Below are 19,162 nucleotides of genomic sequence, written 5' to 3'. Positions count from 1 at the left end.
TTGGCTCCCTTATGGAAGGCGCTCTCTCTCTCTCTCTGAAAAATTAATCTCTGGATTTTCTAAAATGGAAGGCTAGACTATATATGTGTGTGTGTGTGTGTGTATGTGTGTGTGTGTATGTATGTGTGTATGTATGTGTGTGTGTGTGTGTGTGTGTATATATATATATATATATATATATATATATAGATCTTTGGTTGTTCGGGTTTTCTCCGCGTAAGATTCGAAGTATCTAGGCAACGTTTGATGAAGTCTCATTCATCATCTTCAGGCTTCTGTCTCCGGCTCTGTGCTTCACTCTGAGAAGCACAGAGCCGGAGACAGAAGCCTGAAGATGATGAATGAGACTTCATCAAACGTGCCTAGATACTCTCGAAATCTACGCTGAGAAAACCCGAACAACAAAGATCCACATACAAATACCCACGAGAACCTCAGAAAAATATATATATATATATATATATATATATATATATATATATATATATATATATATATATATATATATATATATGGTATTCAGCTTTGTTCGGGTATTTTCCCACGTCATTGTAGTTGTGCTTTTAAAGTTGTAGCAACGTTTTGGTAGAATATATATATAAAACATAAATTCTCTTATATAGAGAGAGACAAATGATAGACTCTCTAAAATGGAAGGCTATATATACAGTCTTCCATTTTAGAAAATCCAGGGATTTTCTCTATCATCTGCATCTATCTATCTATCTATCTATATCCATCCATCTATCCCTGGATTTTCTAGAAACGTCCAAGTCTGAGAAGGGCAGGAGAGTGGTTTGATAAGAAATTAATAATCTTGTTTTGTAAACAAAATCAACAGACAGCAAATGGGACTTTCCCCCTTTGAATCAGTTACAACTAGAAAATGGAACTGGAATACTCTAGATTTTTTACCATCTGTTTTTTTTAAACATGCTTGTATATAAAGGAATTTCAAAACATTGCTGATATCAAGCTCTTTGATTCCAAGGAAGGGAAACCTAATAACCCAGCTAGAATCCCCTCAAGAGAAGTTTGCCAAGTCTCATCAAGCACCAGAATCCTGAGTGTGGAGCAGAATCATAGTTAAAGAAGAGCCAAGAATTTCTAGAGGTGAATCTACAGGTTCTGGAGATCCACTAAGGTACTCCAGGATAATAAAAAAGGCCCATTAGAGACATTTTTGCCTTTTCCCATGTAGACATTTCTCCTGAATAGATCCTTAATATTATTGGCAGCCAAATTACAAGGCGATGTTCACTCAACATGTTTAAGCAGCACAGTTGTAAATTTACATGTACAATATCTTAAGTTTGATTAGTTTTAATTCCAATTATTTGAGAGGGAATCAAGTATAAATCAATGTATTTGGTTATAGTTCAGAAATTGTTTCCAATTAGATTTGTTTTTAAGGTATCAAGCTATTCTAGATATTGATCAAAGTCTACCCCATAATATGGTTAACCATTACTCTACAGAAAGGACTCCGACAGCTTTTTCAATAAGGAACATATAATACTTTTGTAAGTTAACATATAGAAACTTGGCCTAGTATCTTTTAAAGGAATATATAGTTTAATAACCCTTCATTTTAAAATATGTCATTTTTGTCTTGTTGGAAATGGAAATTACATTTTGCAACCTGAACAAGTTATTAACTTAAAAGTGAACAAATGCCTTGCTAATTTCCTCTTTATAAAAGTAAGCTTTTAACAACTGGGTGAGAAATCTTGCATTATTTCTATATTTGTCATAAACATTATATACATTTTTAAAATCATTTCTATATCAATATATAGACGTATAGCAGTAAATGAGCCACAAGGAGATCTCTGCTTCTTGATGTTTCAATGTCTAAAAGAGACTACATAATTTTGCTGGATATCAAGGAAACCAGCAGTGTGCAGTAGCAATCAAAAAAAGCTAATACAATTCTTGGTTGTATAAACAGAGGAATAGAATCAAAATCACATGAAGCATTAGCACCACTTTATAAAACCTTGATAAGACCACATCTGGAATACTCCATGTAGTTTTAGTCATTACATTACAAAAAAGATGTTGAAACTTTGGGAAAAGTGCAGAGAAGAGCAACTAGGGTGATTAGAGGCCTGGAAGCTAAAACATACGAAGAATGGTTGCAGAAACTGGATAGGGCTAGTCTAGAGAAAATGAGGACCTAAAGGTGACATGATAGCAGTATTCCAGTATTTGGTGAGGTTGCTAACAAAGAGGAGAAGGTCAACTTATTTTCCAAAGCACCAGAAGGCAAGACAAGAAACAATGGGCAGCACCCAAACAAGAAGACAAGCAACCTGAAATTAAGGAGAAACTTCCTAACAGTGAGGACAATTAACCAGTGGAACCGCTTGCCACCAGAAATTGTGCATGCTTCCAGTTCTGCTCTGACTGATCGAAAGCAAAGCATGTTCTTTGCATACCAGAGAGCAAGCTACTGACTTGAAACTGAAGCTTTCTCTCTGTTTGCTTAATCCCTTCTCTCAAAGACCTGAACAACAAGCCCAATTATGATTTTTTTACAATGTCCTTGTTTCCCAGACAATTTGGCAGCAAAAAAAACACCCTCTAAGATGGGCTGTTTGCTCATTAGCATGGTCTGCGTGGCAGGAAACCAGCAGAATGTTTGGCAGCTGTGCTACTGATCCAAACAAGGGAAAGAGAGATACGCCTTCCGCAAAGGACTTCTGACCTCTATTCCTCCTTTGTTTTGAGTTGTGCTAATTTGTTGCTAGACTCCTTTTGCTAAGTTTGCAAAAACTGAAGAAAGAAGAAAGGACAAAAACACATTTTTTATCATACCGTGGGTCATAAATTCATGTTGTATTCTGACTTCTGTGTCTTTTCGGGGATAATAGGGCATTGGGCAAAAGCGGTTCAGGTCTCTCCCTTAAGACGCTGGCAAGGAACCAGCATAACTTTAAGTTTGCCGTAAGTGCAGAATGTTCCTGAGAAGCTACTTGGAATCCAGACTTAGAACAGAAGTTGTACATGGAGAAGGTCCTGGGTTCAATATTCCCAACCTTGATATATGGGGGCTGAGAATTAGAATCAGAGAGATATAACTAGATCTCCCAGTTCAAGTCAATTTGAGGGGCTGCCAGAAAGAAGATGGGATTAACCTATTCTCCAAAGCAACTGAAGGCAGGACAAGTAGCAACAGATGGAAACTAATCAAGGAGAGAAGCAACCTAGAATTAAGGAGAAATTTCCTGACAGAACAATTAATCAGTGGAACAGCATACCTCCAGAAGTTGGGAATGCTCCAACACTGGAAGTTTTTAAGAAGAGATTGGACAACCATTTGTCTGAAACAGTATATAAAATCTCCCTGAGCAGGGGGTTGGATTAGAAGACCTCCAAGGTGCCTTCCAATGCCTTTTATTCTGTGTACTGCAGATTTCTCCTAAGAATAAAGATGTATCTCTCATCTTTAAGGGCATTGTGAAAAATTTAAATGGTAGCTCCCTATCGAAACTTCCTAATGCTGACTCAGGGCATTGCCACTATGGCTTCATCAGCAAGTTTCTGCAATATTTCAGAGATTTCAATGGTAAAGAGACCATCCAAGAAGCTACCACGAGCAATTTCCAGATCTGGAAATTAACATCTGCAAAACGAAAGGTGCCATGCGTGCCTGTACAAAAAGGATAGGAGTTTAATTGCAACAGCTCCAGATGTTAATCCCCCACTGAAGATCTATCTAGTTAACTCACCATAAATCTCCTTCATTAAACTCATGCAGAATAATTCCTTTGATTTATTTTTTTCCCCCAATACTCTTACTTAATGTGCCAAATTTCTTTCCAAGGAGTAGCACATTTCAGTTATCATCTTATGGTGGAGAACGGAATTTTTGCACAAAGGGGAATGTGCGAATGATCTGTCTTTCATGATAAGAACTTCTCTCTGGCCCTCCACAATCTCCTTAGAATAACAGAGTTGGAAGGGACCTTAAAGGTCTTCTAATCCACCCCCCTGTTCAGGTAGGAAACCCTATATTGTTTCAGGTAATTGGTTGTTCAATCTCTTCTTTAAAAACTTCCAGTGTGGGAGAGTTCACAACTCCTGGAGGCAAGTTGTTCCACTGATTAATTGTTCTAACTGTCAGGAAATTTCTGCTTAGTTCTAGGTTGCTTCTCTCCTTGATTGGTTTTCATCCATTGCTTCTCGTCTTGCCTTCAGGTGCTTTGAAAAGTAGATTGACCTCCTCATCCTTTTAGCAGCCCCTGAGATACTGGAACACTGCTACCATGTCACCCCTAGTCCTTCATATTCCAGGGAAGTCACCATGAGGAAATTTCCCCTATGAGTTTTTTGTTTTTAATGTTGGGGAACAAAGCACACAAGGGAAGAGATGGACAGGCTAACATTAGAAATTAAAGATAAGGGTGAGACAGAGTATTATGAAGTCTGGAACAAAATGTACCAATGGTTAGACTCGAAGAAAGGAAGTCGGAACAAAAAAAATCAAATTGTGAGGCTTTATAAGACTGAAGGTAGAAGATTTTTAAACTCAAGACAATGTAATATAGTGGAAACAATGGCTATGTAAAAAGAACGTGCAAGGAAATTATGTTGTAAATAGGAAAATATGTATGTAAATAGGACCAACTTGGTAATGTAAAATAAGGAAGAGATCAATTGTCATATCAATTGTTATTGTTTTGTGTTATAGCATGTATGGCAAAATAACTGCCAGGAAAGTCGCACTGTGTTCAACTGTTTATTCAATAAAATTTTCTATAGTAAAAAAAAAAGCACTCAAGGGAGCTTCAGAGTGAAGGAAGGATGAGTAACAGAAACTCCCTGTAGTAAAATAAGATTGAAATCAGCACCAAGAGAAATGTGAAAGTTTGTCTCAATTACTGGGCTTGAATTAGTGGGCTTGGATTCTTTTTCTCAGAGTAGAAATCTATCATGCTGAAAGACGGGGTTTTTTTAACCATGACTTGGTTGATTGAGAATCTCCATAGACGTCTACCTCACCGAAATTTGCTCTTGAACTTCCTAATCTGAAAAAAAGGTCTGAGGCTTTCGTTGTACCTTTCCTTGGAATTCAACCATGAGATGGTTGCAGACTGCCAAAGAGATTAACATGTAATCCTCTGTGAGAGGGATCTTGGAGTCTTCGTGGATACTCAATTAAATATGAGCCAACAGTGTGTGGTGGCAGCCAAAAAAGCCAATGCAATCCTAAGGTGCATTAACAGAGGGATACAATTAAGATCAAGTGAGGTACTAATATCACTCTATAAAGCTTTAGTAAGACCACAGAGTACTGCATCCAGCTTTGGTCACCATCAACACAGTATATAAAAAGTTGTTGAGATTCTAGAAAGAGTGCAGAGAAGAGCAATCAAGATGATTAGGGGCCTGGAGGCTAAAATATACAATGAACGGTTGCAGGAACTGGGCTTGGCTAGTCTAGTGAAGAGAAGGTCCAGGGGTGACATGATAGCAGTTTTCCAATATTTGAGGGGCTGCCACAGAGACGAGGTGGGGTTTCAAGCTATTTTCCAAAGCACACAAAAGGCAAACAAGGAATTAAGAAACTGATCAAGGAGAAATTCAACCTAGAAGTAAGGAGAAATTTTCTAACAGTGAGAGCAATCAACTGATGGAACAGAAGTTGTGGGAACTTCATCCCTGGAAGCTTTCAAGAAGAGACTGGGCTGCCATTTGTTAGAAATTGTGTAGGGTCTTCTGCTTGGGTAGGGGGTTGGACTAGAAGACCTGCAAGGTCCCTTCCCACTCTGTTAATCTATTAAATCTGTTAATAGAAAACAGGAAAACCCACCATCTCTCTTTTTCTTTCTTTCTCTTTCTCTCTTTCTCTGTCCTCAACATACACATACATTACCTTATCACTAAATAAGTATAAGAACATGACTCAGGAGATTTTCCAAAGCTTTCCTGAATGTTATTGGTTTATACCCAGAATACACTTTATAGCTATAGTAAAGAGGTCTGTTTGTTCAGTGGTTAACTCATTCCCAGTGCTGCACATCCTTCTTCAAGAGGCTGCGTTCAAGATACCCAGCAAGCCCAGGTGGCTGGACTGCAGGTAACTGGCTTGTATGTTTGGCATTTGAAGCTAATAACGTTCTCCCCACCCTTTTCCAATCTGATTTTTTATGAGGCTCATTACTACCAAAGAAAATATTAATTTCAGATTGATTCACCCGATTAGTGAACAACGTTTTATTAGTGATGCCAAAGTCTTTATGACCTGTTTGAAATAGACTATTAATTGTGTATTAAGAAGAAGGAGTCGGTTAATTAGGGGAAAGTTAAAGGTCATTCTGGAAATTGCCCTTCTGGTCCCATTTCTTTAATGGCTGGTTGATAAACACTGGTTGGGTTTGTACCAAAAAAGAAATCCCCAGGGTTTGTAAACAGCAAAATGAAATGTCATCTCATTCAAGGCCTTAGTTAATGTTAGTCTTTAGGGAGCTAACCAAGCTGAGTTCAAGATAAGAGATACTTTTGCTATCAACATTTTAACATTGATTATTTATTATTGCTGCTCTTGCAATATCTGCAAACTGCCTAGAGCCCATGGGGATTGAGGATGAAATGGATTCATAAATCAGAAATGGATAGTGAAATTAAAGAGTCTCTGTTGATCAGGTTGCATACCACACTAAATTCTAACCCAGGTTAGCAAATATAATCACTGTGTTCATGCCATGCCTAAGCAAATAAGCTACGTTATGGTTTAATTTAATGGCCTGATGCAGACAACATTCTAGGTCAAAGTCTGGTTTTCTCATAGCACACTCAGCAATCACAAATTATCCAACTTTATTTTCAACAGAATGTCATTGCCATAGTTCCTGGACATGGCCTTGGGAGACAGAAGGCAAGAGTCACAGACTCTTGTAAAAGATATTTCGGCTCAGAAAGAGGGAACATGTGGGATACTTTTCAGGAGAGACCCTCCCTCATTTTCTGGAAAGTTAAAAGGAAAAGAGGAGATAAATACTTTCACCCTTCCAAGATTCTGTTAATGTGACTTTGCAATAAAGATAAGAGCTAACCAGTCCTGGTTGTGCTTCTTCTCTGGACTACTCTGTAGGGCTGGAACAATTAGGATGTGTGAACATAACCGTTCAAAGGTATATCCGTTTATATGGTTATTGTGTAATGCAGCTAAAGAAACATCCTCTCTTAAAAACACCTCCATTTATGGAATCCCCTCTCGTGCCCCCAAATCAGAAAGACAGAAAACCTGGTTTGGGATATATTTTTTTTACTTTTTTTACAAATAAAAGTTTGTATTTCATAGTAAAAAAACGTTTGAAAAAAATAAATATATCTACATAAATCTACACGTGTAGTCAAGCACTGGAATGCTACATACAGCAGGTGCACGCAAATCTGAACAGAGGAAGATGGCAGGTAAAGTTTCCTTTTCCATAACATCTTTGGTTGCATAAATCTAGGACTGTACAAAATGAGGCCCTTTTACTCATTTTTGTGCAAGGAAGCAGATTTTTTTTTTTTTTGAGACTGAAACGAAATCTGCACAAGTGCAAAAGTAAAAGAAGACCCGCTTGGATTTTAGAAAAATATGTTGTGCTCTAAGCAGTCATATGCAAGACAAACATAATGTTTTTAAAGAGCTATGCAGAGAGAGAATTTTAAACCACAATTACCATGGAAACAAGCTGGGATAAGAGTTTCTTGGCTAGATTGCACATCCCACCAAACCATGTTTCTTTGGACATTGTGGGTTATAACCGAAGCTACCTTTCATAAGGAAAAGAGTTAAAGTGCCCTGTGTTTTAGACAAGGAAGGAATTCCCTTCGATGAAAATGAGATGAAATGCTTATTTCCTGATTTCCTGAATTCCTAAAAAAAAAAAAAAGTCTGCGTAGAGCATGTGTGAACCATCTTGGATGGATTTTTGTTATAATACAAAAATATGGGGACGATGCCCAGATTCTTAAGTGGAGTTGTAGCAATTAATGGGTTGAACTATTCTTGATCCCTAATGACATTTTAAATAAGGACTACTACACTTTAGCTTCCCGTTTTATTTTGGGGGGCTTGGGAGAAAGGGATACCCAAAAGAAGGTTGCATCTGCCTCATCCCCAGATAGGGGGCAGGTAGTCCTCGACTTCAAATAACGTTTGAACAACAAACATTTGAAGTTATGGCACTGAAAAAAAGTGACTTATGACCATTTTGCACACTTATGACCATTGAAGCATCCCCATGGTCACATGATCTACATTCGGATGTTTGACAACTCACGTTTATGACATTTGCAGTGTCCTGGGGTCATGTGATCACCTTTTGCAACCTTCTGATAAGCAAAGTCAATGGGAAACCAGAATCACTTAACAACCGTATTACTAATTTAACAATTGCAGTGATTTGCTTAGCAATAATGGCAAGAAAAATGGTAAAATGGGGCAAACCTAAATACATTTCTCTTTTAGCAACATAAATTTGGGGCTCAGTTGTGGTTTTAAGTTGAGGATCAGAGATGGTATTCAGCCAGTTCTGACAGGTTCTGGAGAACCGGTAGCAGAAATTTTGAGTAGTTCGGAGAACCAGCAAATCCCACTTCTGACTGGCCCCGCCCCCATCTATTATCTGCCTTCCGAGTTCCAGCTGATTGGCTGGGTCTTTTTTGGTTGCCCTGCACAGGAGAACGGAGCTGGAAAGCAGGTTAGTGGGCTGGGGAGGGAGTGGGTTTTTACAATATCCTTCCCCTGCCATGCCCACCAAGCCACACTCACTAAGCCACGTCTACAGAACTGGTAATAAAATTTTTTGAACGCCACCACTGTTGAGGATTACCTGAATTGACAGGAAAATAAAGAAGAATTCGGACAGGACAGTATTGGAGGGAGCTGTTTGATTCCCCACAAGCAAATGACCTCTAAAATCAAATGCTAAAATAGCACAAGCAAGTTCCAGGGATGTGGCTGGGAAGGAAATTTGCACTGTTACATCGGGGCTGTATATATTGTGTTTCCCCAAAATTCTTCTGGATGCATAGATTGCCAGCTATCCACCTGGACATTTTTCTGGGACTCCTATGGATAAACTTCACCCAACAAAGAGGCACAGGAGGAGATGCATCATCAAGGAGCAGGAGAAAAATGGTGAGATTTCTTCCAATACCTTCTTTGTCATCATCTTTGGAGTAACAGGGGAAGTGTTCCATTGGCAATGGTGCTCCTTGTTCATCCCAGCCGCAGCTTTATGTAGACTTTTCTTTCTTCTCCATCAGTGTTATGTGTTCTCTCCTTTGACTCCTTAGCAGAGGAGCATCTTTGGAAATGGAGGACTCCATCAACTAAGACAAGGAGCATCCTTCAGTTTTCTGCTGATCCCTTTTTCTTCAGAAAACTCTTTTCCCATGGAAGACTTTGATATCTTGGAAAAAGCCTTCTGGTAAATTCAGTTCCGGAAAGCGTAAGAACCTGTGAATGATACAATCAAATAAATAGTCAGCATTATACTTATACCCCATCAATATTTCCTGAAGATTATATTTAACTTTGGGGAGCTCAGCAGTCTAGGAGAAGCAACACACAACTTCCTAAACCCATGCAAGTAAATATAATTGTGAAGACCAGTGAACCCCCAGAAAATCATATTATGACTTAAGCAGTGACCTGATTTGGAAAATTTGCCAAGAGTGGCTAAGTTCCCAGCAGCATGTTGTCAATAGTTTCCCTACTCTTTTAGGAGAAATTTCTACATTAGAAAGGCCTCATTAAGTCAATGGGGAAATGAGTTTATTAGCAAAGGGGATGTGCTTTTCCAAAGATTGGACAACCTTTTGTCTGAAATGGTATAGAATCTCCTGCTTGAGCAGAAGACGTCCGAGCACCTTTCCAGCTCTGTTATTCTGTTAAAACAGATATTCTAGATTAGATAGAGATGGATTTCTGAATTAGCCATTTTTGAATTAGCAAAAAGACTTCTCCATTTCCAAAACTTGAAGAGGAGTGTGAGCAATGACTTTTAAAACTCTGGTCCAAAGCATTTTGCAGATCTTTATGTTTGCCCAATTGGGACTGGATACGCAGCAAAATCATTACACAATGTGAATATAAAAAGGCTCACAAGTAGACTTCTTACCGGAAAACTTTCCAAAGTTCAACTTGTCAAGCTTGGGATTTCTGCTCCGACGAAGCTTTGCCAATATTCCTGTGTCCTTGGGCGGCTGCATTTTGGGGGGATTTCTAGAAAAAAAAAGAAAAGGCCAAGGTTAGTGCCATAAGAGAGAATGGCAAAATAAAGAGAAAGAGAGAAGGCATTAATATTTCTTAAACATGTAAGTTGCTTTTTAAAAAAGCTTTGATTTTACTCTGCAAACTTTCTCTTCTCTTCCTCTTTGTGTGTGTGTGTGTGTGTGTGTGTGTGTGTGTTTAACAAAGGGAGGATCCAATTCTTAGAAAAGTTTATAGCTTGGATTTACTTATGCAAGATTTTCTAAGTATCCAGTTTAATGATCATAATAGTAAAAAGACTAAAGGACATTTTTTTACTACATTGCCATTCCTGTTACTGTATTGTTATATACTATATATTCAATAAAAGCGTTTTCTTCATAAGACTTAGCTGGGTGCCTAAAGGAACAAAGTGGCACTAGAGATTTGGATTTCTCAAGAAAAATATGTATGTTCAACAATTTAATGTAGGAATAGGCAACTGCACGCTCTTCACTGTTTTGGATTGCCCTAGCTATCATTCTCAGAGGGTATGGATATAGAGAATATGTGTGTGCCTGATCAAGAGACCTAAAGAAGAGATTATAAAGAATAGCCCTCTTAAATTCAAAATATTCTACTCTATTGTGTTTTTTAAAAAGGAGATTTCCATTTAATCCACAGGCGTCACAGAGAATGCATCAGGAGGCAAGTGACATAGTAATAAAAGAGATGCTTTTGTGGTTTCCACCAAGTATCTATGATGACTTCCATGGGGCAGCTTTGTTAGTGGCAAAGTTCACACACAGTTGTTACAATGGGCTTTATTTCAGTTCGGCTGAGAATGCTGTACATCCCAGCCATTGTGAGCTTTTATTGGCTTATTGAGATGACCTTCTCAGAAGGAGATCAGGAGCTGATCAACAACATGGATTCTGTCCCATTCTTCTCCATACAATGGAGACATGGAGGAAACAGAGACCGGTAGATTCTGACCATGGAATAGAGACATGGTCACCCAGTTTACCACCCATTGCAATACAAATAGGAGGGTGCTAATTTGCTTGGAGGAGCTCCATGAAATCTGGGCCTGCTAGAGAGTAAGTCACTACTCTAAGTAGCCTGTTAGTAGTGTGCAGCCCCAACTCTACCTGCATGATGGACAGAAGGTCTCACTATTTAAGTCTCCTGAGCCTACTCCAAGGCTGGAATAGCTTTGATGCCAGCCTCTTGGTGTATATCCATCCAATACCTGGATTTACATTGCTTGGAAGTAACGTTGCCTTCTTGGTTTCTCCTATGAACTTTGATTCCTGGTATGGAATTTGTGTCCTTTGAACCCTGGACTGGATTATGACTACGCCTTTGCCAAATGAGCCGATTGAGCGAAGTTCAACTTGGTTTGATGTTTCTAAGTACTTTGGGATGTTTGCAGAGTAATCAGCAGGTTCTGACCAGTTCTGGAGAACCGGTAGTGGAAATTTTGAGTAATTCGGAGAACCGTCAAATCCCACCTCTGACTGGAGATTTTACAGTATCCTTCCCCTGCCACGCCCATCCAGCCATGCCCACAGAACTGGCAGTAGAAAAAATTGAATCCCACCACTGGATGTTTGGCATAATGAGTGAATATATGGACATACTTGCTGAAGTGGGACAATTTAATCACAAGCTAATTCAGGGAAATTTTTTATCCCATGTATATAGAGTTCCCTCTATCAGTCTCCCAAGAACCATTAGCTCTTTCTTGTATATATCAGGGTTAGGATTAGGGATATATTATTGCTTCTTAGCCTACTTACTGAGGATTGCCATGACAAAACGTTGTACAGAAGTTATCCTTGAAATGTGAGCACGCACATCTGCGGAGGGACCTCTTGTGTCGTGTAGGAAGACTTCCTAGCCCATAGGGTACAGAGTGGCTAATTGTGAAAGAAGAAAACAACAATCAAGTTAATCTCCATGGCTGATTGGAAAGTCGTTGATGATATAGGTTGGTCAGTAGTCAAGGAAATGGAACAATAGCTAGATATCTCTGCAGTCACTGTGAAGGAGGCAATCTTCTTGATCCAGATGTGCTAACCATAGTGGTATTCAATTGGCCTTGAACAAGTCTGATGTAGAAACTCCGCTGAAGAGATTTGCAAATTGTGGTTCATTGTTTGGCAAATAAACCTTTATCTCACATTAGGGCAGAAAACCCAGTGCAATTTCCCTTGCACTGGATCCTTGGACTCAAACCAAGAATAGATGACACTTTAAAGGCAGTTGGACTACATCTGGACTTTAAGAAGCTCATTTGCTTAAAAAGAAATGAAGAAACTCTTATAAACTTTGCAATTTTGGAGAACTAACCCCCGTAGTGCTTGTCCATCTCATCTCCCAGCCTTTCCCCTTCGTAAAAATAAATAAAATAAAATAAAACTGGAGAGAATGACATCCACCTTCCTCACTGAATTGTTACACAATGTTGCAGATTAGCAGGCATAACTCGAACCACACCTACACCGCAAGTGTAGCCTGTTTGGCCTGGATCCTAAGCCACTCAGGAGAGACTGAGAGCTGCTGGGATCTTGCCATACCGTGCAAGTGGCCAACACCTTCTTGATAATTGTATGATAATACCAATCAGCCCCTTTGAAACATTTATATTTTCGCTATCACCCAAAGCCAAGATAGGGTAAGAAGCTGAAGAGTGCTTCAGAGTGTTATTTGCAAAAAAGAGAGAGAGCAGAGAATGGGTTTTTCCCCCCAGTGTACACGCTGTCCCAGATTACATGCTAACTTCTTTGTAGCTAGTCTAGTCATCCTCATGGATTTTGTAGGATAAATTTACTGTGTAATCAGACAGAAGTCTGGGGACACTGACGGGCAGTGTGAGCCACTGCAAGGCTTCAGAGAATAGCAATAGCACTTAGATGTATATACAGCTTCATAGTGCTTTTACAGCCCTCTCCAAGCAGTTTACAGGGTCAGGGTATTTCCCCCAACAATCTGGGTCCTCATTTGACCCACCTCAGAAGGAATTGAACTGCTGGCAGTCGGCAGCAGGTTAGAATTGAACTGCTGGCAGTCGGCAGAATTAGCCTTCAATACTGCATTCTAAGCAATGTGTGCCACCACGGCTCAGACAAAGTGTGTTTTCTTCAACCAACTTAGATATGCCAGAGATTGGAACTCGAATGTTCTGCATGAAAAGGTGGGCTTTTGCTATACCAAGCAAAAGGGACCCTCTGGATTCTTTCAAACCCCTAAGAGCTTCACTTGCCTTGGTGTGTTGATCCAGATGATGCCAAGGTGGCAGAAATAGATGCACTCCTTGTCCATCCAGCTGGTGCAAGAACATCTCTTGGTCCTTTGGTGCCGACTGTTGTTTGCCAGGAGATCGGATTCTGCTGCAGCCTGGCCTGTTCATACATCCAGAGGGAAAAGGAAAAGGGAGGGGGGAACAGAGAAGATGAATCAAATCACAGCTCTGGCTGGGAAGAGCCAGGAACGCATTCTGGTATGTAAACAGTGATTAACCTGCCCTCTAGGTTTCCAGCTTAACAGTTTTATGGCAGCCGCAGCTTTAGTTAACGCCTGAGATTGCAAGATCATAAAAGTTGTGGTTTTTTATTCACTCAAGGTGTTTACAGATCCCCGCGGCACTTTCAGCATTGCTCAGCAAGAAACCAAGATGCTGAAAGTCATCATGGACGTCCCGCTTAGCTGTATGGCCCGTGTTTGCAATGCCTCACGTTTATCAGTCAAGAGGCACATTCATTGGCAAATGAGATCAGCACCCTCATGAACTGACAGAGCATGGCTAGAGGGCGGTAATGGTTAGGTGTTTGGCTTCTTTCCTTTCTAAATTCATCCACAATCATCTCAAGCGTGGGCAACATGCTACAAATAGGACTAAGACTCTTTTTAAAATCATTATTATTCCTTTGAGAACGCTGCAAACAAAAGCCAAGTCTTTTTTTTTTTTCCCTTAAAAAAAGAAGAAGAAATAACAAACCAGAGAGAAGGAAAAGGAGAGAAAAGGTTTTATCGTTGGGATTTGTGCTAGGAGTAAAATCAGAAAACCCTGGAAATGCATTCACTGCAAAGTCAAATTTCACTGCTTCCTCCAGCCTGGAGTCATTTAACTAGAAGCAGAAAGCAAAATTTGGTCCCGTTGCAGGGATCTTCGGAGGATGGAGCTGGTGATTGGCACCTGGCTGAAAGAACTAAGGAGGGAGTCAAAAGCTAAGGCTCCTTCCCAAGCAAAATGCGTTTTTTTTTTGTTTTCTTTTTTTAAACAGCAGGATTTAAAACAGGCACAAAGCAGAGCCCCAAAATTGTTATGCTTTAAAAGAAAAACATCCTGACGGTTCTCTCACCTTCTGGCAGCAGGACACAAAGGGCGACTGCAAAAGAAAAGAAACAGGACCGGCAGTTTACCATCGTGGCTAAGCTTAATCCGTTTAAGAGGCGGACAAGTTTGCTTCCCTTTTTCCCTCCCCAAAGCCGCCCAGAGACGCTTCTGAGGTCCCAGGTCTTCGCTGCAGGTGTTTTATAACCCTGCCCGACCGCGCGTCACAGCCGCCCGTGGGCACGCCTCTCACCTCGCCTCCCTGCGTGGGACGGGGGCGCCCTTCGGTTGGCGAGCCAAGGGGGCACCGAGCCAACCAATCGTCCCGTCGCTTTGCAGCCGCTGCCGCCGTCGCTTTTTCTTGCCTGGCTGCGACCAAGTCGCGCCCTCCTTCCCAGCGACTGTCCCGCAGCACTCGAGGCGTTCATCCCGCCCCGTCCTCCGGGCTAACTTCGGGTTCCTACAAGAAGCGACCCGAAGGCTGCATGGCTGGATGTGGCCGGACTTCGAAGCAGTGAGGGCGGGGGGGGTGATCAGCGATCTCCGCCCTGGCTGACTCGTAGCCTGGATTTGGAGCGCAGTTCCATCATCCTTAGCCCCGCTGACTGGAGGTGTGAGGGAGTTTCCGCCCAACATTTTGGAGAACTCCCAAGTTCGGGAGAATTTGGGTTGGAAAGAAAAGGTTTAGTACTCAAGAAAGGCAAGTTCTCCTTCCCATGAGTGGTTCGGTGGTTGGTAAGATGCGCCCTTCCTGCACCAGAATTCAGCCTGGGTGCTTTGTTATTCCTACAGCCTACTAACCATTTCTCTAACCATGATTTACTCAATGAGCCCAGTTCTCTGAGTTTAGAGCACCACAAACCAGTCAACCATTATTTGTTCTTTCTTCCTAGCAATCAACTCCACAAATCGACATACCTGCCTCTGCTTATATAGGGTATGCACACCTGTTGGGAAGGAAGGAAGGAAGGAAGGAAGGAAGGAAGGAAGGAAGGAAGGAAGGAAGGAAGGAAGGAAGGCAGGCTAATATATATTGAGATATAAGGTGCCATTTCCCATTTCCCTCATGAATATGTCAGCATTTAGCATTTGGGGATTAAACGTTCCAAGAAAAAAAAATGCATCTACAATTGTGAAGAGAAATGTAAGGGAGGAAATCCATGCATGGGGTCTAATGTCCTACCCAGTTTGGTCCCCAGGGGGCAGCCTCATCCCTTCAAATCATCTTCTAAAGGTCCTATGAGGGCCTAACTGGCACCTTCTCAAAGTCCTTGAGATGATAAATATACTCCTGTCTCCTTTCTGTTTCATCCTAGCAACTCCTGTCTCCTTTCTGTTTCATCCTAGCACTGCCTGTTGAGGTAGGCTGATAAACGGTACCAGGGTTGCTGCATGAACTGCTTAATGAGGTCTCCTGCATGCATTCTGCTTACATTTGCAAATTTAAACCAACTTGCCCATATCTCACTTAGATTCTCCCTGTGACTATTTGGTTAAACCACGTTGGCTGTTCCACACTTTTAAGCACTTACCAGCTTTATCTGTCAAGTCTTCAGGGTGTGAAGGCCAGCCTGCCATCATCAGAAATCCCGTTGTTGTTTTTGTTGTTGCATCATTTGCAAACACTGCACCCTTCCACCAAGGGTTGGGATCTCACCCACACTTCTTGTTTCCTCTACACAGGGTCAAGGTTGAGGATCCAGTATTTCACAAAGCCATTGCCCTTTTAATAACCACGATAAGAAATTCCTCTGTTGGTGATTCAGGGAAGGGAAGGGAAGCCAGAGAGAGAGAGAAAGAGACCTCTGCAAAATGCCAGCCATCTTGTGGTCTGAAAGGACAAAGAAGAGTAAATCGCTAGTGGGCAAGTGGCAGATCTTGGGGGAAGGGGATGAAATGAGCAATTTACATTAGGAAATCAGAAAGATGCCAAAGAGAGAGAGAGAGAGAGAGAGAGAGAGAGAGAGAGAGAGAGAGAGAGAGAGCGCTAGGCACACACGTTGCATACATGTCTCACAAAACCTTGTAAGAAAAATGTAAAGTGATGCAAGATTTCTCTAGGCTTTGTCTCAGTTGGGCAATGGCCAAGCTGATTACTCTGGCATTCATCATGAAGGAGAATTATCTATGGTCTACCATGGATTTGATCAACAAATAAAATCACGAGTCAGTGTTAAAATGCATACTTCGTTCAGCTAGAACAGGGGTGTCAAACTGAAGGCCCACAGCAGAGGTGGTATAAAGTAGGTTCTGACCAATTCTGGAGAACCGATAGTCTCTCAAGATAAGCACCCACCTGCTACCAATAACAGAAGTGTCAAAAAACTAGAACAAAAACTAACCAAAAGAGCTTCAAGAATGAATCTGAAACGAACTAACGACTTTGCTTCCTGAAAAGGTTTCGTCATCTTTGCCTGTCCTTATGGGAGGGGCAATCACCTCCCAGCCTTACTCCCGAGTCACCCCTTTTGTTTCAGCTGCTCTCACCTTCTAGCAGCTCTGCACACACATGCACTGGGAACAGACTCCCCTGGGTCCTCTGCCTCACTGCTGCCAGACTCCGGAGACTCCGCAGGCAGGACCCCACTCCCAGGTGATCCTGGCCCCATCTCTGCATCAGACACAGGACCCTCATCCAAGTCCTCTCCAGATGCCTGGACTGATCCCCGTTCTTCCCCACTGTCCGATTCCGCTGCCGTCTGCACAGGCTGCCGGTGAACCACAACAATTTCACTGGATCATTGAAGGCTCATCCAGGATCACTCTCTGAAAATACGGGAAAACAAATTGAACCGTGTTGGAATGGTGGCTCTACTCTAGGGATGGAGAATCTTCAGCATTCATAAAGTACAATCTTTCCCTCTTTTGTGAATCTCACTATTAAGAAGTTTTCCCCTTACGTTTAAACCAAAAAAAAAATTAAACAAGAGGATTTTTCATGAAAATTGGTCAATTTAATCCCATTTAAGTTCTCACAGCAATTCCAAGAGGTGGAGTAAGATGAGAATGTGCCAAATGGGGAATTGAATTGAGATCTCCTAAACTGATAGGCCAATAAACTCTTCAATGCTTATTCCAAACAAGGAACAGAATAGAATAGAATAACAGAGTTGGAAGGGACCTTGGAGGTCTTCTAGTCCAACCCCCTGCTTAGGCAGGAAACCCTACACCACTTCAGACAAATCATTATCCAATCTCTTCTTAAAAACCTCCAGTGTTGGAGAATGTACAACTTCTGAAGGCAAGTTGTTCTACTGATTAATTGTTCTAAGTGTCAGGAAATTTCTCCTTAGTTCTAAGTCGCTTCTCTCCTTGAAGGACCATCTAGATGAATTGTACTGCAATTCCAATAATCCTCAATTTGTCCTCTCCATGGTTGCCGGGAATTATAGAAGTGAGGAGAGGCTTTTGTGGTGGATAATGGCTACTATAACGTCTTCCAGGCAATGCAATGGCAGCTTGGAACCATGCCTTCTCTTCTGAGTTGCCCTTATATGCCCACATGATGCCAAGGGCCAGCTCTAGGCTAAGGCAGACTATATACCGAAGCTAAAAAATTTTAGGGGGCACCAAAATACTGCCAAAAACACTATAGAAAAGCAAAGCAGCAGTAACAGCACCTTCCATGAATGAGTTTACCTGCTCAAAGTGTTTACCTACTTGCAGAATTTTTGCCATACGTTAACAATAAGTGTTGATGTAATTACAATTATTTACTATGTAAATAGGGTGAAAATGTCTGAGAAAACGATAAAAAAAATGTTGTACAGGGCTGAAAACATTGGAGCTCAAAAATCTGTAAACTCAAAAACTTGAAGGAACAAAGAAACAAGAGGCTGCCATGTTGAAATTCTTAACAAAATCAGAACCAGATCAAAGGGGGCGCCAGAATATGATTTTGCCTAGGATGCCAAAATATCTAGAGATGGCCTGCTGGCAGTCTCCACGTGTAGTAGGCTGTCACCCAGTGGAGGGATTCAAAATTTTTTACTACCAGTCCTGTGGGCGTGGCTTGGTGGGCATGGCAGGGGAAGGATACTGTAAATTCTCCATTCCCTCCCCACCCCACTAACCTGCTTTCCAGCTCCTTTCTCCTCTGCAGGGCAACCAAAGAAGACCCAGCTGATCAGCTGGGACTCAGGAGGCAGAGAATAGTTGGGGGCAGGGCCAATCAGTGGTGGCATTTGCCGGTTCTCCAAACTACTCAAAATTTCCGCTACCGGTTCTCCTCTGACCTGCTGAATACCACCTCTGCTGTCACCTCTTTTATGTTTCAACAGCACTAAGATGGCTTATGCTGGCTGGTAAGATATTGTGATCCAGACCAAAGATGGAACATGTGGCAGAACAAGCGTCTGCTAATCTGGGCAAGACAATTACATTATTTTTTTTACCAAGGGGGAAATGGGAGGCGGTGGGAAAGGGGGCAGATTCCTTCAGATAAAGTGCCTTACTTGGAAAAATATTCTTGACTATCCATTCTTGGGAGGTGCTGAAGGATCAGAAAGAGAGGTAGCAAAATGAGTTAGAACGTTATTGAAAACCTGCAAAGGAGTTCAATTATCAATACATAATCCCTCCCTACAAGAGACCGCAAACCTCTTAGGGCAAGTTGAGGCAGGCAG

At 41.3% G+C, this 19,162-nt stretch overlaps 1 protein-coding gene across 1 annotated transcript; it reads right to left on the bottom strand.

The window, feature by feature from the left end:
• Positions 1-7,274: 7,274 nt before the first annotated feature.
• EDN2 (endothelin 2) lies at positions 7,275-14,804 on the bottom strand. The gene is made up of 5 exons (XM_026702833.2): positions 14,566-14,804; positions 13,467-13,605; positions 12,001-12,120; positions 10,128-10,231; positions 7,275-9,463 (listed from the first exon to the last, which is right to left on the bottom strand). Exons 1-5 carry the CDS (start codon positions 14,627-14,629, stop codon positions 9,441-9,443), a joined length of 450 nt encoding a protein of 149 aa, XP_026558618.1. The 5' UTR covers positions 14,630-14,804; the 3' UTR covers positions 7,275-9,440.
• Positions 14,805-19,162: the final 4,358 nt, after the last annotated feature.

This window comes from Pseudonaja textilis, chromosome 10 (genome assembly GCF_049901715.1).
Source record: "Pseudonaja textilis isolate UNSWEBS1 chromosome 10, rPseTex1.2, whole genome shotgun sequence".
NCBI classification, from domain to species: domain Eukaryota; kingdom Metazoa; phylum Chordata; class Lepidosauria; order Squamata; family Elapidae; genus Pseudonaja; species Pseudonaja textilis.
The sequence above is the reverse complement of the archived record's forward strand: the minus strand, read 5'-3'. Positions and strand labels throughout refer to the sequence as shown.